The sequence below is a fragment of the Calliphora vicina genome, chromosome 3, assembly GCF_958450345.1.
Source record: "Calliphora vicina chromosome 3, idCalVici1.1, whole genome shotgun sequence".
Lineage (NCBI taxonomy): Eukaryota > Metazoa > Arthropoda > Insecta > Diptera > Calliphoridae > Calliphora > Calliphora vicina.
The window spans coordinates 48,641,977-48,667,192 of NC_088782.1; the positions used below are offsets into that span (position 1 = coordinate 48,641,977).

Consider the following 25,216-nt stretch of genomic DNA (forward strand, 5'->3'; position numbering starts at 1 on the left):
TAAATTCCGCTAATCATTATCATAGTTTTTAATCGGTATTTAATTAGTTTAATAAAGTTCATGTATCTAAACATTACACTGCAAACCCTTTTAACAAGCTATAGCCATAGCAAAAATAAATTATTAAACAGTTTTAATTTGCTTTTTAATGAATTTATGGCAAGCAGGAAATTGTTTGAACTGAAATTGCACATAAAAGTAACACATTCTAATATATTTTCCTAGTTTTAATCATGTTTTTAATTTTAACAGAAAATTTGCTGAAAAATGCCAAAAATTCTGTTAATTAACAGTGTTTTAAGGCCTTAAACACTATTATCCTGTTACACTTCGTTACCATGTCTGTTAAACATTTAGAAACACTATTATCATTTAAAATAATTGTGAGTTACATTATTATCATATGTAATAAATACTTTAATGTTTTAAAACCATTGCATACTTTAGGGCGTAAATTTATTGAAACGCGAATAATAGTGCCTGAACTTATTGAAAAAAATCATGTTCGATTTATTTATTAAAAAAATTCATTCCAATTGTTTTTATTTGAAAATTAAAAATGTGAAAAATCATCTTATTTAAGAAATTATTTATAAATACAATATCAAAAAATTAAAAACAAAATACATTAGAAATTGAAATGTTTGTCAACAAATAGCTCTTTTGCTTTTTTACAAGGCCATGTACTCTACATTGTAAATACCGCTATTATGAATTGAAATCAATGAAATCGAATCGTACCATTTATGTTGAATCTTTTTCTGTATAAAATCCTTACATGAACATAATTTTTTTGACATAAATCACAAATTTTGCACATATGGAGCCTTAACAGCGAAATTTTCTTAACCAACAATATATTCGATTTTAATTTTTAATGTAAATCGATAATTTAGATTCGTTTACATGTTTTATAGTCGCTACAATTTGATAGCAGAAACAATATTAACTTAAAGGCTCATTATCCATATGTTTACATTGAATTACAAAATGCAAACAATCACAAAAGATATTTCACCTTCCACCTAATATATTTTCGCAGTTAGAGCTCGATAAGAATGAGATTTCTTCTGTTGCTTAAAATAACACCGATACTGTTTTTAAACTCATATGTTAAACCACAAAAATCATATTACTAAATAATAGGTATAAAGCTATTTTAAACATAATTAAATTTTCCACAAATTTCTGAGGTTTACAGCATTTAACTTACAATTTTAAACATTTTAGATGCCTTTATAATCCATACAAATTAGACTTTTATCAAAATTTGCAGATTTGTTGTATGTTTGGTGTAGTCTACAATATAAGTTTTGCTTTTATATCGGTTATTGTTAGATACTTTACGAATCTTTTAAAGTGGACAAGTCTTAGGCCGAATGCCTAAGAGTCGGTTAAGCCGAACCGCCGAGTCTTGAAATATTTCCACATTATTACAAAATGACTAATAGTAGGTAGACCTTGTGAATTGACCAATTATTTCGCATTTTTAATTGTTTGTTATTAATTTTTTGCACTAAATTACACACACAAATTTTTATTTTAACATTTATGTGTAAACTGGAATAATGTTAACGTTTCAGAGAAACATAGTTGACACATAGGAATCTGCATTACCAGGAATGCTAGGTACTTCTACATTATTATCATATCTATTAACTAATTTGTCAGCCTTAAGGTATGCTTTGATTTTTCTAATTGTTACCTTAAATAACACTTCACTCTTAAAAAACACTTACCCCTTTTTAAACGATTTGTTTTATTTTTTTTTCCATATTCCCCATAAAACAAGATTTTATTAATTTTCCATATTTTATTTTAAATATTTTATAATATTTATTTGAAAAATAATTCTCGGCTGCATAATATAACAAATTGCAAAATAAAAACTTAAAATTGATTGACACAATAACTTAAAATTATAAATGAAAAATGAAGTATTAACTAAAAATTTTACTAAAAAAATAGACACTCACATTAAAATATAAACGAAATGAATTCAACAAAAAGAGAATCAAAATGAATTTTGAAAAAGCAATCTAATGTGCTGTTTTTCTATAGCGAACGAGTACTTTGAGTGGAAATTTAACATGTGATTTGTTATTGTAACAAAAACAAAATACATATAAAACGTTCGCTCAAAGTACTCGTTCGCTATAGAAAAACAGCACATAAAATAATAATATATAGTAGTAATAAAATATTTACAAAAATACAATCAATAACAAATTAAAATAATAAAAAATATAAATGAATGAATAAATGAAATGTGTTAGTAATAATTATATTAGTAAATTACTTGTAATAAATGTATATGATAATAAGCTAGCAAGCAAAACATTTTCAATAAGAAATTTGTATCGTTATTAATTAAATTTTAAATTTAGTTTTATAAATATAAGTAATATGTATGTATTATGGTGGTATGATTATTTAAAAAAAATGTTTGTTATATGAATTTATTTTTCATAATGTATAAATTTCAAATTGCTTTTTATATTTTAATAATTATTAAGCATGTTGTAAAAAAAATTGGTAGTTCTTTTTTTATAGAGAAATGTGTGTTAAGGCCTTGTTTTTTATATATATAAAAAATGATTGAAATTCTTTTTTTTTTGAAACAACTCTTACCAATAAGATTTGAGTTGTTCTGTATATGTATATATAATATGTGTATAAGTTTCTCTTAATTTAAATGTAAGAAAATGTTTCAGCCTGTTGTGCGTTTAAATTTCAATTCCGTAATTTCTTTTTAGAATAGACCATTTTCTTTCTTCAAATTGGTTTGTTTCCACAATGGCATTTGTTCGAATTCTGTGCGTGTTATACCCAAGGCTTTCTCAAAGTCTTCATTATTTAGATACAATTCTAAACGAGTTGGATCGACGCCTTCGGGTAGTGGTCTTTCTTTAAGCACCTCCAAGGGATATTCAGTTTGTGTTAATTGCTCCAAGACATCCACAATGGGTAATGGTTCATTGGTGCGGCCATCCTGTTTTAGAAATAAAATATTAATATATTAGTTTTGTAAATATTAGATTGAAGTGTTGCCACACTTACTTGTAAATTAATTTCTTTAACATCTTCTCGCACCGACCATTCGGGGAAGAGAGCCTTAAAACCGGTTGACTCTAAGCCAGCCCACACTACGTAACCCTTAATGCCATGGAATTGTTTTTCTTCATTGTCACCTGGAAATTAAAGTTATTTAAAATTAAAATTAGTTTTCTGTGGCTAACGAAAGCTTCTAAACAACTCTGCAGTGTATATTAATTCAATATGTATTTGAAGACTTTTAATACTAAACTACTCATAATATTACACAACTTACCAAATTTGGCTCTCCAATAGGAAACAGCTGTTTCTAAAGCAGCTCTACGCTCGGAAATCCAACGATTAACACCAGCACGATTTTCATTAGTGGGACTGCTGCGATCCTCTGTATTAACTAAAATAAGCATAAAACATTATAATCTCAAATCTATATAAATAAATATTAATAAACTCACTTTTAATATCCTCCAAAGGCCACCAGCCCATCCACAGCCACAATACATCACCATCGTCTATCATAAAGATGGTAGGCTGGCGTGCATTATACAATTGTGTTTGGGTAAATGGATAGGGTGTTATTAAATCCTGGCACCTTAAAGGCGAATACAATTCGGCTGCCTTAAACACACCCTGAGTACTGGAGAAATGGAAAATTCTGGGAGTATAGGAAAAATCTTTGGAGGTTTCTGCACAAAGACTGCCATAAAGTTGCAAAGGCTGAGAGAGATCTGCTGATAAAGCCTGTTTAAATCCACTCGATTCCTGTTGCTCCTCTACAATTTCTATGGACACTGAAGTTGAGGCAAAGAGATCTTGGGGTTTTAAGTCTTTTAGTTTTTCTGTGGCCTTGGTGGCCACATCTCTGGTGTGTTGAGCTGCTTTACAGCCATGCCATACATAAATTACACCCTTCTCACCATGTATCAATAGCATAGAAGCTTTGGAGCGTAATTGATGACCTTGACAGTCGACTTCTTTCAATAGGGTTTCTTCGGGGACATTGCCGGAAACCTGATATAAACGCCATTGATTGCGGCGTGTTAGACATTCTTCTTTGCGTCCTTTGTGAAGACACATTACACCAAAGAGTCGCAAAAAGACAGTGGTTTCATCACCTTGGGCCACACGCATTTGAGCGCCTTTTTCTTTATCCAATTCCACGGTTAAAAGAGCGGCAGCACCCTTTTCATTGGCCGAGGCTTCACTGCCTTGCCAAGTGAAATAAACACAACGATCACGACCCACCGTGCTGCGATTGGAAACACGACCACTCAATTCTCGTACGGTAACATTGATTTGATAGATCCACTTCAGTATATAACTTTCGGCTGAATAGAACTGACCATACGAATCTTCTGCGGCCTTATCAAAGTTAAATTCATTTATTTGCCATTTATCACAAGATTTGGAAATAATCTCGAAATGACGCATGCTGTCGTTGTCATAGTAAAAGTTACCACGACCCAAATTCGATTGTTCCAATACCAAATTGGGTTCTTCATAAGCAGAACCCTTGAAAATAACACCACCATCTAAAGCTTTTACAGCATGCACGCTATTTGTCAAATAATCTTTCTCCAAATCTTCACGCTCTACTTCGGGCCAATCGGCAAATTTCTCCTTGAATAGGGAAGTTTCCATATTTTGGGTAATCTTACCCAAGATGCACCATTCTCCACGTTTATCACAACGTTTGGGGAATTTATAATTGTCGCGGCAGCCAACAATGCTAGAGAAATGCATAGGATTTACATAACACTTGGAATAGTCTAATTGACCTTCATCATAATGTTCCTGAGCCAGTTTAATGGCTGCTCTCTTGGAATTCGAGGAGGCATTCTTGCCATTCCATATGTACATTTCGGAACCGAAATCAAAAACTAATACTTTTTTGGTGTCCAACATTTCTACCTTGGGTATGCAACCCCAGTACTTTTCAAAGGGCACTAATGAATCATCTTGGAATTCATACACTTTATTGGTCTCTATTAGACTGGCTTCAAACAGATCATCCTCGTCGGCATGACCACTGTCGGGTATTTGATAATCTTCCGGTTTAGCTAATAGCTCCCAAAAGATTTTCCAGTGACGTTCGTTCATGAATTTGCCATCGGTTAGTATGACCTCAGAGGTGGCGGTGCAACCCAAGTCTTTGTTTTCCAATATATAGGCACAGATTTTCTTGCTACGCGCAATTTCAATTATATTGGCATACGAGCCCACATAACGATACAATTTATCGCCATTTATCAATATGAAACAATCTCCACGGTTGAGTGATAGGTAGGAAGGCTCCACAAGTCTGGTTTGTACATGGGTACGACCTTTAACATGCAGCAACATTAGAGGTTTATATGGCAACCACATTTGATTGAGTGGCAGTGCGGATGATTTCAAAGCTACTGCCTTGAAATCTTCAACCGAGGCTAAGCCGGCAATGGCTTCGGCAGCTAAATTGGTGCGACAGCCAACTGAAATGGGAGAAGAATAATACAATAAATAAAAATAAGGAACCTTGTTTAATTTTCTACTTACATGATTCAGCTTTGAGTCTGCGCATTTCCCTTTCAGCTATGCCTGATTTTATTTCTGTGTATTCCGAAGTGATATCAGTGCGTGAGGCTAAATTTCTTAAAGGATTACGAGCAGCCCGCCGTCCTTTAGGCAATTGTATGGTACGTTTAACGGCCAACCTACAAAGAAATTTAAACAAAACGTTGTTAATTAAAAAATCCGTTAAATTTTCTTAAATTAGCTGTTACCTTTCGGTGGGTTTAATCTTATCAAAATCTGCAATATCGATACCCTCCTCATCCGGTGTGGATTTATCTTGAGTTTTCTTTGATACAAAGAATTTCTCGAATGTTTCCTCGTCATCAAACTTGGGTATGACAACACGAGCACCACGTTCACTCTGGCCATGACTAGGACTAGTTGTTGCGGTTGACGTTTGATTATTAATATTACGTTTATCTTTTTGTTCCTTTTCATTGTCGCTGTCCGAATTACTAGCGGCCGAATTCGATTCAGAAGCACTATTGGGATTTTCATTATTGACACTTAAACTACGTTGTACAAAGAGAGCACCATTGCTGGACTTTTGGCCAACCACACCATTAGTGCTGGAAGTAACCATCATGGAGGCACTTTTGGCCAAACCCAATTGGGGTTGATTGGCACTGCGTATAATTTGTAGGGGACATTTTTTGGCTGCATCATTAGTGGATCTTTCGAACTGCAATTCCACCGGGGATTGGGCCTTCTTTTGAAGTCGTCCAGCGACTGTGAATTTAGCAGCATCTGATTGTTCTGTAGGCAGCAGAAAATTTGGAATGTTAAAAAGTGTAAGGGGTAACGAATTTGAAATTAACTTACCAACACGAGTTCTCCAACTTTCCGAGGAAGATTTTAATTTACCCAAACGATCAGAGACTTTGCCGCCTTCTAAAGATGTGGGTATTAAGGGGGATGGTGGTAAGGGTTTATCAGAGAGATTGTGTGATAATGAAAGAGATTCCTGTAAAAATATAAATATAAAGAATATAAATTAGTTTTAATTTAAATTATAGTTTAAAGGGTTATAAATATACTACTATAACTAATTTTATTTACAAATCTGTATGACGCCAGCAAATATTGAGTTTTAATATCCAATTGAGATTAATTTTAAAACAAATATGTTTCTCAAATGTCATACTTTTGGGGGAGATTTGATAAATATTTGTGAATAATGTCTTTATCAACAAAACGAGGATCTGTGAATTTAAGAAATAACTTCTTTTCAAATTGTTTTCAAACCTTATTCTCAAAGGTGTATGAAATATCAACTAAAATTTGCAAATTAAATTTGAGGAAATTTTTCATTTAAAAGTTTAAGTACATATTCAATTTTAACTTTGAGAATAAACTTTGTTATCTAATGGAGATCATAAAATTTAATCAAACTGTTTTTTAAATCAACATACAAAGTTTTAGATTTGAGAAACCTTTGATAATTGTATTGATATCAAATGGAATCAAATAAATAAAAAGAGGAGTTTATTGTGAATTCGAGAAATACCTTTTTTTCAAACCTAATTCTTAAAGGTATTTGAAATGTTCAATACAATTTGCAAGTATATATTCAATTATACCCTTTTTAAAACTGTTTTTTTTAAATCAATATAAAAGTGTTTAGATTTGAAAAACCTTGGAGATTTGCATTCGACATCAAATGGAAATAACATAATTTTTCAAACTTTTGACTTTGTGTTTTTTGTAACAGAGAATACTGATTCATAGTCTCGTATTTTTCAGTAGAATTTTTTCTATAAAACTTCAATTATGCATGTTTTGTGGTTCCAGTAGTAGAAATATGGTCCAAATTCTGTGAAAATGAGCGAATTCACTTAATTGTGAATAAATTCGAAAAGAATCCATCGATATTTATGATCAATATCTCATTTTGTTCCTACTACATGTGGCTATGCGATAAAACAATAAATCTGAAAAAATTCTGACGATTTTGATTTTTAATGAAACAAAAAAAATTGCTATTTTTTTTTTTTGGCTTCAATTTGTTATTATTATAACTCCAAAACTACTGAGCAGATAGAAACGCATGGGGAAAATGTTTTCAAAATTCAATCAATCGAAAGAAGAACATTAGCTACTCAATTTTATGTATATCAAACAAAAAAGTAAAATTTTGTGAAAATGAGCGAATTCATTTAATTGTGAATAAATTCGAAAATTATCATTCAATTTTAATGATCGATATCACATTTAGTTTCTATTATATTTGGGTTTGCGATAAAGCAACAAACCTGAACAATTTCTGCCGTTTTCGATTTTTCATGAGTTTTTTAAAACCCAAAAATTTGCTATTTTCACATAAAAGATAATTTTTTGGCTTCAATTTGTTATTATAACTCCGAAACAAATGAGCCGATTAAAATTCAATACATAAAAAAAATTAAAGGTTATGCAAATTTGAACTTTTCTAAGTTTAATTCAATAATATCGGACCTACCCTTTTTGAGTTATCATAAATTATGTGGAGAAACATCTACAAAAATTCGCAATTTTAGAAAAAAAAAATTTAAAAAAATCTATCCATAGAATTCAAAAATTTTACCATTTTTGTACTTAGGTAACCATAATGCATCAAATCTATATAGTGGTTAGTGAAGTAATTATATCTTTACACCAATATAATTAGTTCTTTAGAAATCTATGATTCATAATATTTCTTAACAAATATTTTATTATGAAACACTTTAATCTAAGGAAAAAGTACTTAAATTATCTTATAAATAATTTTATTGAAAAAATATTGCGTCTCAATTAAATTAAGTAACGCAAAATCAATACAAAAGAAATTGACAATTGTTAAAAAATAACATGGCAATTAGAAATTGTGTAGGATTATAACTTTCAAAATGAAACATGTTTTTGGCAAATGACCTTAATACCCAAGAAATTCGACAAACAATCAGGTGTATACAAATTAATTACCAAAAAAAAATAAATAAAACTTATCTATCATATCTTTTTTTTAACATTCAAATCCCAATCAGGCCTTTTAAGGCTTTAAATATTTAAATACTTTGTTTTTCATTTGATATATGAATATGCATGCTGGTTTTTTTTATGCAAACTTTATTAAGTAACGTTTATTATTATTATTGTTATTTTTTATAGATCAAGTTTTAAAACATTGCAAAATCATCTCGTTTCTTTTAAGAGCATTTAAATCCTTATATGGTCTACAACTAAAAATGGAAATTTTTTAGATTTATGACAATGGAATCGAATTGTTAACAACAGTTGTAAGTGCAGTGTGGTAATTATGGTAAAAAACGTTTTGCTAAGTTTTTTTTTTTTAATTTTTTGCATAAACTATAAATAAATACATATGTATTAACAAAATATGAATGAAGCAGTTGAGTTTCATTCCACAAAAAATAAATAAAACGAGAGATGTTTGATAATTATCTGGCATTATTGGCCTCATTAAAAGATCAATATGTTTCACTTATTTTTTTAAAAATTTATACCAATTTTTTTTGAACAAAAATATACAAATTTGAAAATTAAAAATTTAAACAAGTAGGAGAGCTATATTCGGCTGTGCCGAATCGTATATACCCTTCACCAAATTATACTTCAAAATACAAACTTTAAATATTTTTAGGTAAACAAAATTTATTTATTTTTCCAAAGTTGTTTTTTTCATTTTTTGGAAAAAAATTTTTCGAATTGTTACTTAAAATTTTTAAAATTATAAAAATTTGTTTAAATTTTAATTTTTTTTTTTAATTTTTTTTCCGATTTTAACCCTTTGTAGGTCCAACTTATTATGGTCTTATATACGTCGTTGCAAAGGTCTTGGAAATATCTATCATTAGATATCCATATTGTCTATATTAATGACTTAGTAATTCAGATATATGTCAAAAATCAAGGTTGTCCTGGATTTGTCCTCATATCTCAGCCATTTGTGGACCGATTTTGCTGATAGCAATATGAAACTTGAAAGCAAGTTTGACAGATTTATTGAATATTCGCATCCCGAAGATATCTGGGGTCTTCAGAAAATTGATTTCAACAGACAGACGGACATGGCTTAATCGACTCCGCTATCTATAAGGATCCAGAATATATATACTTTATAGGGTCGGAAAATTATATTGTGGAAATTACAAACGGAATGACAAACTTATATATTGATTAATCATTGTTTTGTTTAATCAGAATAATAGTCCATAGCTCCCATGTAAAACCCACTTCCGAAAATTACTTCAATAAGCATACATGCTAATTTGATGGCGATCAGTATATAATTGGTCATAGCTTCCATATAAGGACCACTTCCGAATATCACTCACGAAAATAAATTGTTGAAATTTTAAGAGAAAAAGGCTTTTGCTCATTTACTCAGAGTAGCGTATCATATGGTCGGACTTCACCGACTATATTTTCTTACTTGTTATTAATTATATCTTTCAAAAGTTTCTTAACAAAATATTATTAATGATAACTGAAAGTCCATACTTCTATTAAATATTACCGACAAAAATATATTCACTTATCTCTAAAAAAAAACTACTTGACCTTGACCAATAAACTATTTTTGACAGTGTGAGTGCCAAATCTAGAAATATTTAAAAAATAGTTCTTTAAACGTAATTTAAGTTGTTAAAATGTTTAGCAAAATTTGTTAAATTTAAAAATTTGTACTAAAAATTAAATTTTTTTCATGTTTAAATATAAATATGTGAAGAGAGGAAATTAAATGAAATCGCAAAGAAAAGAAAGTAGTGAGGTGATAAAGAAAGAAATAAAGTGAAAACCTAGTTTAAAAAAGGACAGGAAAAAAGTATAGACTGGGATTCCCAGAGCCATGTTACCAAAAATAGAAAGTCTATTCCCCTGATAAAGCCTAATAGATTACGTAGATCATATCTAGCTATATCCGCCAATTCATTATGGAATCTTTCCTAGACCCTGTAATCTAGGACAGTTACACAGAATATGTTTCACTGTTTCTAGTTCCTCTATTTTTTTTAAACGAAATTCCAACAAATAAAACTTATTTCCCCGTTCATAATAAATGTTAAATGAGTATTAAATACAAATTTTAACGTTTGAACCTATTTGGTAACACATTTTTTAAAAATTTTTCCTATAAAATAACATTTGTGACTATTTTTGAATATTGAATTTCAGATTGTTAAATTGGATTTTTTGTAATTTTGTGTATGATTTTGTAATTTTAAATTTCTAGGACATTCTTAACCCTTTAATATATGGGGTAAAAATTACTCAAAACGGCAAATTTGGATTTCTACAATGAACTAATATTCGTTCTAGTAGTTAAATACTCTAAATTATTTGAATTTGCCGCCATTTATGCAAGACAGTGTTGCCAACCAAAAAAAAAAACGCAGTTTGACAGCTGACAATTTAGGGTTAGTAAAAATGGAGCATTACATGAGGCAACAATGCGTTTCCATTATTGAACAATATTTAAAAAATAATGAAAGCAAAATCATCCTAAGCGTCAAAAAACATCCCCAACATTTCATTGTTTCGTGGGAATTTTATGCTGAATATTTGAATGAAAGGAATTAATTCTATAAAGAATGAATTCTAAAAGGAATGAATTCAATATGTGAACTACATGGGTTCACAAGCGAAGATCAGAATTGACCCCCTGATCGTGTGATGTAATACTATTGTATTTATTTTTATGGAGTTATTTGAAGTCAAAGGTCTATGCCAATAAGCCCGCAACCACCTCGTACCTGGAAGGAGGAAATTCACACATTTATGCAAAACGATCATTGAATTTATACAAATTTCGACACAAGAATGCGTATGTGCCAGCAAAGCCGAGGAGACCATTTGCCCGATGAGCTATTCCATACATAACGACAATTTTATAAAAAAAAAACAAGTAAGAGAGCTATATTCGGATGTGCCGAATCTTATATAGCCTTCACCAAATTATACATCAAAATACAAATTTTAAATATTTTTAGGTAAACAAAATTTATTTTTTTTTAAATTAAAATTTTTTTTTTGGTGAAAAAAAATTCGGGTTAAAAAATATTTTTCCGATTTTGACCCATTGTAGGTCCAACTTACAATGGTCTTATATACGTCGTTGCAAAGGTCTTTGAAATATCTATCATTAGATATCCATATTGTCTATATTAATGATAGGTCAAAAATCGAGGTTGTCCTGGTTTTTTCCACATATCTCAGCCATTTGTGAACCGATTTTGCTGATTTTATATAGGAAACTTCTCGAAAGCATGTCTGGCAGAATTATTGAAGATTTGGATCCCGAAGATATCTGGGGTCTTCAGAAAATTTATTTCAACAGACAGACGGACAGGCAGACAGGCAGACAGACAGACGGACATGGCTTAATCGACTCCGCTATCCATAAGGATCCAGAATATATATATACTTTATAGGGTCAGAAAATTATATTGTGGAAATCACAAACTTATATATACCCTTCTCAAGAAGGTGAAGGGTATAATAACAATGTAACGGAAAAACCAGCATTGAAACACGCTTTATTAACCCTTTTTTGTTTGGTATATAATAACATTTTCTTTTTAAATCAAATCCACTTGATTTACTCGTTTTACTTTGAGTAATTAAACCAGTTTCAGCATACAAAATCCAACAATTTACAGAACAACAATTTGTTTTTTTTGAAAATCAAAACAGAAGGGACTTATTCCAGTTACCACTTTATCTACATTATTGAAATGTCACAACTATATGGTTTTTTACACTTTATATTTATTAGATAATAAATTATCAACACCATTTATATTATGTAGCAAACTCTGATTGAGTTCTCTTTTGATAAATGCATTCATTTATTTAATAACTTCAACGATACATAACTAAGTATTTTTTATATTAACCGTTTTAGCTTATTTTTTTACAGCATGTTTCTAATATTACCTTTTTCGTTTCATTTTCAATTTCAATTTTTCGCGTATTTGCATTTTTAATTTCATTATCCATTGAGTTGTTTCAATTCAATACACTGTAAATTCGCTTTGTTTGGCACTCCCGTAAAGTCATTTATTTATTTGTTTAAAAATAAAAAATGCATTAAACAAATTGCTAAAATGTACAATAGTTAACAATTTGTTCTTTTCTAATTTACTGGAAATTGTAATTAGTTAATGTATAATTTCTAGTTTTATTTTACAAATACTTTTCTTTAATATGCCGTAAGGTTTTTACTTGGGTTTCCCTGCGGTCTCAAATAATTTCAAAACACTAAACAATTTAAAATAACTGACATACTATAGAACCAACCAAACTGCCAACAACCACCTTTCAATATTTTTAGTTGGGTTTTTTTTTTGTTTTGTTTCATTATTTAAGTAACAAAGTTAAAATTATTTAAGAGAATTTTGTTATATTTATTTAATGAAATTAAGAGTTTAATTTCAGGGCACTTAAACTTTTTTGTTTCGCATTTTATCGATAGATAATAATGATAAGTTGATAAGATAAGTAGAGGTTGTGTGTATTTGGGGATCTACAACATACTCGTGCTTCTTGCTATATGAGTTTGTGTCTTTAATTAGATTTTATATTTATATTGTTTTTATTTAATTAATTTACTTGTGTAACTAGCAGTTTACAAAAGTACTACTACCATTTATGTTTGTAGGAAATTGTTGGCAAAATATTTACAGTTTTGCTTTATTTTTTTTATTTCAGGGAGTGTTAAAAGTCTTATCACTTGTTAATCATTACAACATTTTTTTGTTGAAATTTTTAAACTTAAATATTTGATATAAGTAATCTTGGCAATCAATGCTTTCCCTTAATTTAACCGCATAAAGTGGCTCCTGTTTTGGCAAGGAGTGGTATTCAATTAATTGTTATTTGAACAATTAACAAAGAGCTTAAGGAACAAGTACTGATTTTGTAAATTCCACTCTTCTGGAAATCTCATAAACGCAGGCGCGTTATTTTAGTTTTTGGCAAACCAAAGATTTTTTATTAAAAAAAAATTATATTTAACTTTCACTATTAATAAGTGCTTCATTGAAAAATGTAACACATATTTTACTTAATAATTTCTTTGGTCAATAACATTTTTTTGGTTAAAAATATAATTTTAAAATCGTTCGCAAAGGAGAGAAAACGGCAATTGAACTTGTAAAGGCTGTCCCAAAATTTACGCTAAATTTTAATTAAATAGTTTACTTTAGATTGTTATTTTTTTATTGAATCATAAAGTTTACGGAATAGCGTTATGTATGGAATAGCATATAGATCAAATGACCTCCTAAATTTGGATGAATTGCCTTCTTCAAGGCACGACAGGTTTTCAGTTTGTTATCATGGATCTTTGTTTCAAATAATTCAAAAGAAATCCAGTGGTGTTAAATCGCTAGATCTAGGGGACAATCCTGATCACCGAAATTAGAGAGCACACTACCAAGAAATGTATGATGCAGTAATTGAATTGTTTCTCGGTGTCTTAAGCATTTTGCACCGTCTTGTTAAAACAAGTCACGTCACGATATCGATCAATGGTGCTGAATAACACGAGCTGGGGGACATTTCTGATCACAGAAACGAGAGAGTTCACGGCCAAGAAAAGCCTCATGCAGTAATGTTGCTACCACATATCGTTCACATTAATATCATACAATTTAGGTAGAAAAAAACTATGTCACCATGTAGCTAGTAACAATCACTGTCTGACCAGCCTTATTTCCGATAATGTATGATCAAATGATGCCTCCAGTAAATTTTGTTTCGAGGTTTTAAAATCGGTTGGTTGGATAATTGAACTTATATAAGTTTAATAAGAAACTAATAATTAAGAGGAAACCTGGAATAAATAAAATAAAAAGGCTAGCATGATGAACTCAAAAGTACATTTTTAAACTTATGAAAGATTTTTAAAGAAACTGGTTTCCAAGGCGAATTTATAGCAGATGGTGGCAGTGGCGAATTCAAGAAAATACGAGCGAAAGTTAAAAAAATATTTTTTGTACATAGTTTTTATAGATTTTATATTTCAAAAACTAATTTATGTAAATTTTATTATCAAATTTAAACGATTATTCGTTTCAAATTATTCGAATAAAAATTTATTCTTTAAAAAATTTAATTTTTATACCTAGTTTTTATAGATTTTACATTTTAAAACTGGTTTAAGTAAATTTTAGTAATAAATTTAAAAGATTATTCGTTAAAAATTACTCGAATAAGATTTTATTCGTTAAAAATTTAGGTTTTTGAACACACTTTTAATAGATTTTACATTCTGAAACTAATTAAGGTAAATTTAATATAAAATTTTAACGATTATTCGTTTAAAATTATACGAATAAAATTGTATTCGTTAAAAAAAATTTAATTTTCATACCTACTTTTCAATGAATTTATATCTTTAAACTGAATTAAGTAAATTTAATGAAAAATTTTAACGATATTCGTTTTAAATTATTCGATTAATTTTTATTAGTTAAAAAATATAGATTTGTGTACCTAGTTTTACACAGTAAAACTGATTAAGGTACATTTAATATAAAATTTGAGCGATTATTCGTTTAAAATTATCCGAATAAAATTTTATTCGTTAAAAAAATAGGTTTTTATACCTACTTTTTATAGAATTTGTATCTTAAAACTGATTTAGTATAAAATTTTAACGATTATTCGTTTAAAATTATCCGAATAAAATTTTTTTCGTTAAAAAAAATTAGGTTTTTATACCTACTTTTTATAGAATTTTTATCTTAAAACTGAATTAAGTAAATTTAATTAAACATTTTAATGATATTCGTTTTAAATTATTCGATTAATTTTTATTCGTTAAAAAAATTAATTTGTGTACCTAGTTTTACATTTTAATACTGATAAAGGTAAATTTAATATAAAATTTTAACGATTATTCGTTTAAAATGATCCGAATAAAATTTTATTCGATTAAAAAATTAGGTTTTTATACCTACTTTTTATAGAATTTTTATCTTAAAACTGAATTAAGTAAATTTAATGACAAATTTTAACTATATTCGGTTTAAATTATTCGATTAAATTTTATTCGTTAAAAAAATTAGATTTGTGTACCTAGTTTTACATTTTAATACTGATAAAGGTAAATTTAATATAAAATTTTAACGATTATTCGTTTAAAATTATCCGAATAAAATTTTATTCGTTAAAAAATAGGTTTTTATACCTACTTTTATAGAATTATATCTTAAAACTGAATTAAGTAAATTTAGTGAACAATTTTAATGATATTCGTTTTAAATTATTCGATTAAAATTTTATTCGTTAAAAAAATATAGCTTTTTGTACCTAGTTTTACACATTAATACTGATTAATGTACATTTAATATAAAATTTTAACGATTAATCGTTTAAAATTATCCGAATAAAATTTTTTTCGTTAAAAAAATTAGGTTTTTATACCTACTTTTTATAGAATTTGTATCTTAAAAAAAAATTGTATTCGTTAAAAAAATTACATTTTCATACCTACTTTTTATAGAATTTATATCTTAAAACTGAATTAAGTAAATTTAGTGAACAATTTTAATGATATTCGTTTTAAATTATTCGATTAAAATTTTATTCGTTAAAAAAATATAGATTTTTGTACCTAGTTTTACACATTAATACTGATTAATGTACATTTAATATAAAATTTTAACGATTAATCGTTTAAAATTATCCGAATAAAATTTTTTTCGTTAAAAAAATTAGGTTTTTATACCTACTTTTTATAGAATTTGTATCTTAAAACTGAATTAAGTAAATTTAGTGAACAATTTTAATGATATTCGTTTTAAATTATTCGATTAAAATTTTGTTCGTTAAAAAAAATTATAGATTTTTGTACCTTGTTTTTTTAGATATTACATTTTAAAGCTGATTAAGGTAATTTTAATATATATAATAACGAATATTCGTTTCAAATTGTTCGAAAAAAAAGTTATTAAAATTTTTTTCATTTAAAAAATAAGAACTTCTTATAGATTTTACATCATTAAACTGATTTAGGAAATCTTGCTAATATAAACCAATTTGCCTTGACATAAATATATTGAACAATTTGACAGTTGAAAAAGTCAACAAGGAAGGGGAAATATTGCCTATATTAAGCTTAAAATGACATGATGATGTATCCCACAAACCCATGAATTCAATACCCTAACTTTTACACTGTACATTTATTGCTTTAAAATTTAAACATAAATTTAAGTTGGGTCTTCACTTGTGAACGTCAGCAAGTGTTGTTTAATTTTAATTAGGATGTCGAAATTTTTCGTTGCTGTTTTTAGCACATTGACCCAATTCAGTACTACGACACAGCCACGAACAGTGTTTAACAAAAAACTGTTATAATAAATGCAGCTCTAAGGTATAGTAAGTGGATGATAACAAAAAATATATACAAAAATAAAACAGATCCCTTTATTTAATTAATAAAATAAACAAAGCAACAGCTTTCTCTTTACTGTCGCTCTTTTACCTGCGATTTAGCATTAAAACTCTCTTAAATATCCAAAAGAAATCAGTAAAGAGTGTGAAAATGATTAAAAGTCATCAACACAAAATTTATACCAAAATAACAAATAAAAAAAACAAATTCCAATGACTCATAAAATTTACTGATAAAAACATATGTACAAACAACAAAAACCTTTACAGCAAAAAATTTTTTATTATTAAAAATAAAAATAGTAAAATGAGAAAACAAAATTTGACATAAGTTTAAGTGTTTATCAATGACAAAAACAGACAGACTACTTTTTATTGTTGTTAGTTTTTTAATTTTACTTTTATTAAATGAGATAGAAAAAAATGTAAACAAATAAAATCAAAACAACCAGAATTTTCAAATATAATACATTTATTTTTTGACATTTATTTTATTCAAATGTGTGCGTTTACTTTTTGTGTATAAATGTATAAGAATTTAGCAAATATTAGTTTAATTATTTTGCTGTATGTCTTTTATGGAATTATTTGAATATTTTATTTGAAAATTTGTTAATAGATTTTAAAAACAAACGTTTTTATTTGGGGAATTTCAATACAAGTGTTTGTGATTCTAAAAATGGTAGTATGAGTATTTGATTAAAGCCCACATCAAGTATATGTATATTTTTTTTTAAATAAAAATGATGACACCTTTATTTGACTTAATTTAGCATAATTTTTTAAAGCGTAATTTAGTAAATATACATTTACAAGTAATTAATTCATTAATTTACAAGCATTTTTAAAGACAAGCAAATAATATAAATTTCCCTGAAGTTATTGGTGACTGTCTCGAACTAGTGATTTTACCTATCACTTAGGGTGACAACTAGTTACAGAAGTAGTTAGGTGACTAGTTATTTTAATACGTTCATGTCCTAAGCAGTTCAAATTGACCCTTTTTGATTACAATGAGACTACATTGGATAAAAACTCATCTCATAGACAGTCCAATAACCGATTGCTTGTAAACACAACTTCCACCTGTCTAATAGATTTCATCTGGTGGGTAAAATAACTACTTTCGAAAGTGTAGTACAAAAAGTTACTACATTCTAGATTACTTAGAGACACTTAAGAGACAATTGACTTCACGCTTGTTTACCTGGGATGTATGTAAAGTAACAAAGTTAAGTTAGGAAAAATAACATTATTATACTTTTTTTAAATTTTTCAGACTTTCTTGGGATAACGTTATCCATTGTTCTACTTTATTCTAACCAAAAAATCGAGTTTTTTATTATGCGGTATTTTTTCAAATTTTTAGTCTTTATTTTGAAGCATTTGTAAAATATGAATCTATTCAAAGTATTGGCCTTTGTTAGCTATGAAAATTTACCATCTTTATGGCAACATATGGATTCCGAGCCAAAAGAACTGCTCATCTTTTGAGGCCAAAAACGAATCAAGCCAATTTCGGATATTCTGTTCTGAAGTGAATCTTATCCCAGAGAGAGCGTTAATCATCAAACAGAGAAACAGAGAATTACCTTAGCGCCATGGATATTTGGCTTTGGTGTCGATTCGTCTGGTTGGCCGGATAATGGATAAATTTTTCATGGCTTGTAATGATTCGGTGCAAAAATGATTTTCTTTTATGGCATTCATGCAAAATCGTCTTTGAAGGTCAATTTCCCTGCTTTTGGATGAATCCTGCTGCTCACAAATGTTTTGAGATTGCAGCTTGATGAGCTCCCAATGATTATGCAAGCTCTTGTTGAGTTTTACAACCATTTTCATGGATTTCAAATTCTCTTTCTTCAAATTTTTTTGGCTGTCCTGGGCGATCTTTGTTTTCCATGTCAAAATCAACATTCTGAACCGAACAAACCATCTCTCGCACGTTGAAACCAATGGATCACATTCACATTTTTTTTTTAAATTAAATAACTAAAGCGAAACTTTGCGTATATGACGCTTTGTTGGTACAAAATTCGATATTTTCGAAGCAGAAAAACTTTATTTTTGCACTATAATGTTCAATAAGTGAGTGAGAATAAATGACAGATACGAACCCTTTAAAATTACATATAAATAGAGATGCCAAACGGGGAATCGCGTTCCCTAAAATCCCGGGGTTTTCGGGATTTCTTAAACCCCGAAGCCCGGGATTTTTAATTTTAAATTTAGATTTTCGGGATTTTCCAAATCCCGTTTTTCATAAATAAATAGGGGAAATTGTAATTTTTGTGTGCCTTTTTTATGCATTTTGACATTCTACATGCCCGAATATCGCAAACTGATGTTCAGCATAGTTGTTAAGCTCAACTCCTGCTACAACATAGTTAATACAGGAAAGCGGTATTTTTGGTTTTCCTAGAGTGGGGCTCCGGAAAATCACATTTTTTGTAAGTTATCGAACAAAATTCAATTTAAATCCTCTTTAAACGAAACTGATTTTATCTCAGATGAGGAGCTCGAACAAAATGAAAATATTTCGATTCTTCAAAGGCTAAAAGATATTATTAATAAATGTAAAAAACCCAAATAACAATAACGAAACCAAGTTATAATGTAGATTTGCAACTTGCAAAAGAAATATATCACTTTATTTCTGAAGGAACAAGAGGAAAATACTTGCAGATTTGTTATAAGTATTTGCAAACAGTTTTGCCAGCGTATGTCGGAAACAAAATTCGTTCTAGAATGGCAGACGAAACCATAGATACAATAGTATGATTTTTAGTGTCTAATAAAAATTAATTGCTAAATAAAAATTTTATTTTCAATTGTAAAGACATAATTATGTATGTTTCTTTCTTATAATTTTTAATTTTAGATTTCCCGAAACTCCGCGTCGGGATTCTTTACCAAATCCCGATACCCTGGATTTTCAAAAATCAGTCCCGATTAGCACCTCTACATATAAAATATTAAAAACAAAAATCGCGTTCAAAAAATACGCCATCTATTGTAAATCCAGCACATTGAATTTTGGCCGATTATTTGAAACACATCTGTTTTTCCGGGAATGACTAGATTTTTGAAATATTTCTCGAGAATCGAAAAAGTCTGGGTAAATTAGTAATCCACCTTTCCCAACCTTCAATTAAAGAGTTTGAATTTTCTATTTCAGAAATTTCCATTTGTATTTCAATTCTTAATTTCTGATATAAAATTTTGAATTTCTGAAATATACAATTGGAAAATAAAAAGAAAATTCTTAAATAAAATTGGAAAATTCTGAAATACAATTAGAAAATTTTGAAATATAACTGGAAAGAGGTTGACTAGTTATGATTTCAGAAAACTTAGGAATATCTCTAAAATTTTGAAATATATTCGAATTCCATCGGATCAGTATCTGTAAAAATTAAATTCTTCTGTGAGATCCTTCTCTCTAAGATTTCAATCAAACCAGCAGTTCTCTTAAAATAACATTTGTTTGGGACCAATACCACTGTGCGCAGCCTTACTTTCTTTAAAATAATTTCAAAGAAATTCTTTACCGCAAAAAAAGCCCTTTTATTAATCAAAATTTATTTATTAATACATTTAAAAACACATGATGATAATAGTAATAATAAAGAAATAGTTAATAATAAAAAAAATAGCAACAATAACAATAAACATAAATTAAGCCCACAAGCAGGCATTTTATTATTGAGTACTTAAAGTCTCTGGGTAAAGAAGACGACCCTTCTTGAACAGTTTATCTTTCCTAAACGAGTGAGAATGCAAGAGAATGTGAATATTTGGTTGGGCATCTATAGAGTCATTTAAATTTACACAATTTAAATGAATTATGTGCCACAAACTGCTGGTTGTTGCAGCAACAAGTTTATAAAGTCAGAGTTCAATGGCTTCACAAAAGTTTAAGTAAAGATGAAATGAATGATTATTGTCAGTAACATGATGATGAGCCAGCCAGTCACTCTGTGGGTCAACAATTTACGTAAATGTTTATTAAAATAATTATAAAACATATTAATGAAATATATACATATATGTACAATATTAAGTGTAAAAAAGAAAAATCACTTAACAAAACCCAGCATGACATCACTGAAAGAATAATAATAATAAAACACCTAAAACTACAAACAGCAAAAAAAATTTGTTTAAAAATTAAAAAAATAAATTTTTGATTTTAACAAAAAAATATTAAAAGAAAAAATACAAATCATTAAGTCTTCAGCTAACCAAATAAATGTACAACAGTTCAATACACCTCGAAATGTGTTAAACCACAATGCAAATTTGAAAGAAAAAAAAAAACAAATGATTTTTCAATTAGAAATATTTTACCACCATCAAATTATTTATATGAAAAAAATATTTTTTTTGCGGTTTTCATTTGAATATAAATTAAGTTTCTTCTTTTTTCCATTTAATAGTAATCAATAAAAATTATTAAAAATATTTTTATTGCTCTATTGCAACCATTATTTTATTTATGAACAATTAATTTGTTTTTATACTGCATAAAATCGGGTGAGTGTAATAATTTGGGTTATGCAGTTGTAAGTGTTTGAAATATTTATATTGAAGATCATAAATATGATGATTCAATGTGTGTTTAAGGGTCTACGTGACTTGAAAATGAAAAGTAATGTCTTTATTTCTTAAAACGTAAATAAACAAATAATCGAATAATTCAACATTAAATTCAATATCGACTTAATGCAATTTATGTTTTTGTTATGTGTATATGTAGAAGACTTTTCTTAAACTTGTTTTAAATAGATTTTAAATGAATAATGCTTAATTATTTCAAACAGTACAATAACTTGTTTTGTATAATAACATAATTAAATTATAATAATTTAAATAAATGTTCGCAATGTATTAATAACATACATTCGTTTAATCGATTACTTATTGGACTTGATAATATATAATTCCTCAAACTTTTAATCCGATTATTATGCAAAATACTGCACCATTTCCAATTGTATTAATTAAAAGTAAAAAGTAATTTCAAATTATAATTTAGAAATTTCTATTAAATGTCAGACATTTCTAATTCGGTTTCATATATGGGCAATTCCGTGTCATTGTACGTGACATTTGTACTCATATAGAGTAGAATAGATTTTGCAAAAATTAAGAGTATCTGAAAAATAATTTGGTATTTATGTTCCATTCAGAGGGTACTAAATTTTAAAAAAATAATAAGTTCTTTCGAAATATTATTGTCCAAAATATCTAGCGAAATAAAGGTACATATATCGTACGTGACATAAAACGGAGGTAATTTTTAGGTACATGTAGAAATATGCGAAAATTTACGAATCGTGAGTGGCGTTATGTTTTCTTTTAATATCTCTTTGGATGATTTTATAATAGAATTTAATATCGTACGTGACATACCGTATGTGACAGATTTTTCTCTTATAGTAAAACAATATATATTCTATGAATATATGTATACAAAAACTAAAAAAATTAATATAAAATAAAATATACATTCGGTTTCAATAAACAATTTTATAATAGCAAATAAACAATTAGAGTCAAATTCATTTCACACTATATGCTAATTGGGAGCTTAGTTTTAACCGCAATTTTAGCCTAATTAAATTAAAAAGTTAAATATAGTCAGTTTAAACTGTTATTTTTGCCAATAAAATGTTGTAATAAGCTCTAAATACTTACACATAGTAATATTTTAGTGTTTCCTCCTATTCAAATCATCTTGAAAAAAAGTTTCAAGGGTTTTTGGGTTTTCAGTCGTGGTAGTCATTCTCGTGGAATTGCCCATATGTCATTTTGAAGGATATATATTTGTCATTTATTCTCACTTAGTTATTGAACATTATAGTGTAAACAAGAAAATTTTTTTTGTTTGCTTCGAAAATGTAGAATTTTGTCAATGTAGAAAAGCGTCATATGCGGGAAGTTTTGCTTTACTTATTTAATTTGAAAAAGTACCGCTGAAGCAAACCGATTGCTCACCGAAGCTTTAATGAATGTGTTCCATCAGTTTCAACCTGTGAGAGTTAGTTTGTGCGGTTCAGTAGTGGTAATTTTGACACCGAAGACAAAGATCAACCAGACCAGCCAAAAAAGTTTGTAGAGCAAGAATTGGAGACATTACTCCATGAAGATTGTTGTCAAACTCAACAAAAGCTTGCAAAATCATTGAGATCTACTGAAGCAGTAATTTCAAAACGTTTGCGAGCAGCAGGATTCATCCAAAAGCAAGGAAATTGGGTATCATACGAATTGTAGCTGAGAGACCTTGAAAGATGATTTTATATGTCTGAAACGCTATAAAAGAAAATTATTTTTGCACCGAATCATTACTTGCAATGAAAAATGGATTCATTAAGATAACCCGAAATGTAAGAGATCTTAGGTGAATTCTGGCCAACCAGTCTAATCGACACCAAAGCCTGATATCCATGGCGCTAAGGTAATACTCTGTATTTAATGTGAGCAAAAGGATCCTATCTATTATGAGCTGGTGAAATCTGGCCAGACCATCACAAACTGTACTAAACACAACTGATTCATTTGAAGGGAGCATTGGTCGAGAAACGCCCAGGATATGTGGCCAGACATGAAACCGTAATATTCCATTATGAAAACACTAGGCCACATGTTGTAATACATGTTAAAAATTATTTAGGATCAAGTGGTTGGGAAGTTTTGCCTCACCCGCCTTATAGTCCAGGCTTTGCCCCGTCCGACTACTATTTGTTTCGATCGATGCTGAATACTATCTATGGGATACGCTTTACTTCAGAACAGAGAATCCAAAACTGGCTTGATTCGTTCTTGGCCTCAAAAGATGAGCCGTTTTTTTGGCGCGGAATCCATATGTTGCCAAATTAATATTGAACAAATGTTTCAAAATAAAAACTAAAAATTTTAAAAAATCCATCAATTTTATGTCATACACACAATACATGTTCCGAATTTTGATGCATTTAACTTTTTATAGCTACCAGATAACTATGTATATGAAATTGTTCTTTATTTTATTTAAAATATTATTAGATATTTAAAAAAATACGTTGGTAAACCGTCTGTTCAAAAAAAAAAAATCTTCCATAATTTTTAAAAAATTGTTTTTCAAACTAAATAAATCTTGAACACAAGAAAGATTATTGGTTGCAGACATAATCAAATACTATCTAAGTATAAAATATCATGGAATTGGGATAATAAATATAGTTTTGGTGAGAATATTTGAGGATAGCCCACAAGTCCCCATTCCAATTACGAACTCATGTAACTAAAAATCAACTCGGAAACACCTTAACTCTGACTGTGCTACATTTCATTAATATTTACAAAACACTGTGGATTGGTCTGCAAAACATTTTAGCAACCTACTATACCAGCCAACTATTTATTTAAACTTATTATTTAAACACGGTTTTTATGAATATGTCATTACTTTAATATCACAAAAACTACTTACATGTAATGACTTAAATAACACATTAATAGTTAGGTCTCACAGAAGCCGTTATCAGTTGAAACAGAATGTTCTCTTGCAATTGATTAGAGAGTTATTGAGTAATTGCATGTTATTACAAAGTTTTTGTCTATAATCAAATTTATTAAAGAATCCAAGATTCTTACAATTAATGCAAAGTATGTATTATGTAAAATTATTTAAAAACAAGTAAGAGAGCTATATTCGGCTGTGCCGAATCTTATATACCCTTCACCAAATTATACTTCACAATAGAAATTTTAAATATTTTTAGGTAAACAAAATTTATTTTTTTTTGCACTTTTTTAAATTTTTGGAAAACAAAAATTTTCGAATTGTTTTTTTTTTAATTTAAAATTTTTTTTTTTGTTTTTTTCAATTTTTTTTTAATATTTAGCGAAAAAAAAAACTTTTCCCGATTTTGACCCATTGTAGGTCCAACTTAATGTGGTTTTATATACGTCATTGCAAAGTTCTTTGAAATATCTATCATTAGATATCCATATTGTCTATATTAATGACTTAGTAATCCAGATATAGGTAAAAAATCGAGGTTGTCCCGGTTTTTTCCTCATATCTCAGCCATTTGTGGACCGATTTTGCTGATTTTAAATAGCAAACTTCTCGAAAATATGTCTGACAGAATTATTGAAAGTTGGATCCCGAAGATATCTGGAGTCTTCAGAAAATAGATTTCAACAGACAGACTACAGACAGATAGACGGACATGGC

General features: G+C 28.5%; 1 protein-coding gene across 1 annotated transcript in view; it reads right to left on the bottom strand.

Moving 5' to 3' along the window:
- Positions 1 to 1,793: 1,793 nt before the first annotated feature.
- LOC135954476 (supervillin-like) overlaps positions 1,794 to 25,216 on the bottom strand; it is a 364,594-nt gene continuing 341,171 nt past the window's right edge. Inside the window, exons 13-20 of the mRNA XM_065504655.1 lie at positions 6,430 to 6,571; positions 5,817 to 6,363; positions 5,590 to 5,747; positions 3,510 to 5,525; positions 3,332 to 3,448; positions 3,061 to 3,191; positions 2,172 to 2,992; positions 1,794 to 2,039 (exon numbers count right to left, since the gene is read on the bottom strand). Coding sequence (XP_065360727.1) covers positions 2,753 to 2,992; positions 3,061 to 3,191; positions 3,332 to 3,448; positions 3,510 to 5,525; positions 5,590 to 5,747; positions 5,817 to 6,363; positions 6,430 to 6,571 — 3,351 coding nt within the window. The 3' untranslated portion in view covers positions 1,794 to 2,039; positions 2,172 to 2,752. The remainder of the gene's footprint in view (positions 2,040 to 2,171; positions 2,993 to 3,060; positions 3,192 to 3,331; positions 3,449 to 3,509; positions 5,526 to 5,589; positions 5,748 to 5,816; positions 6,364 to 6,429; positions 6,572 to 25,216) is intronic.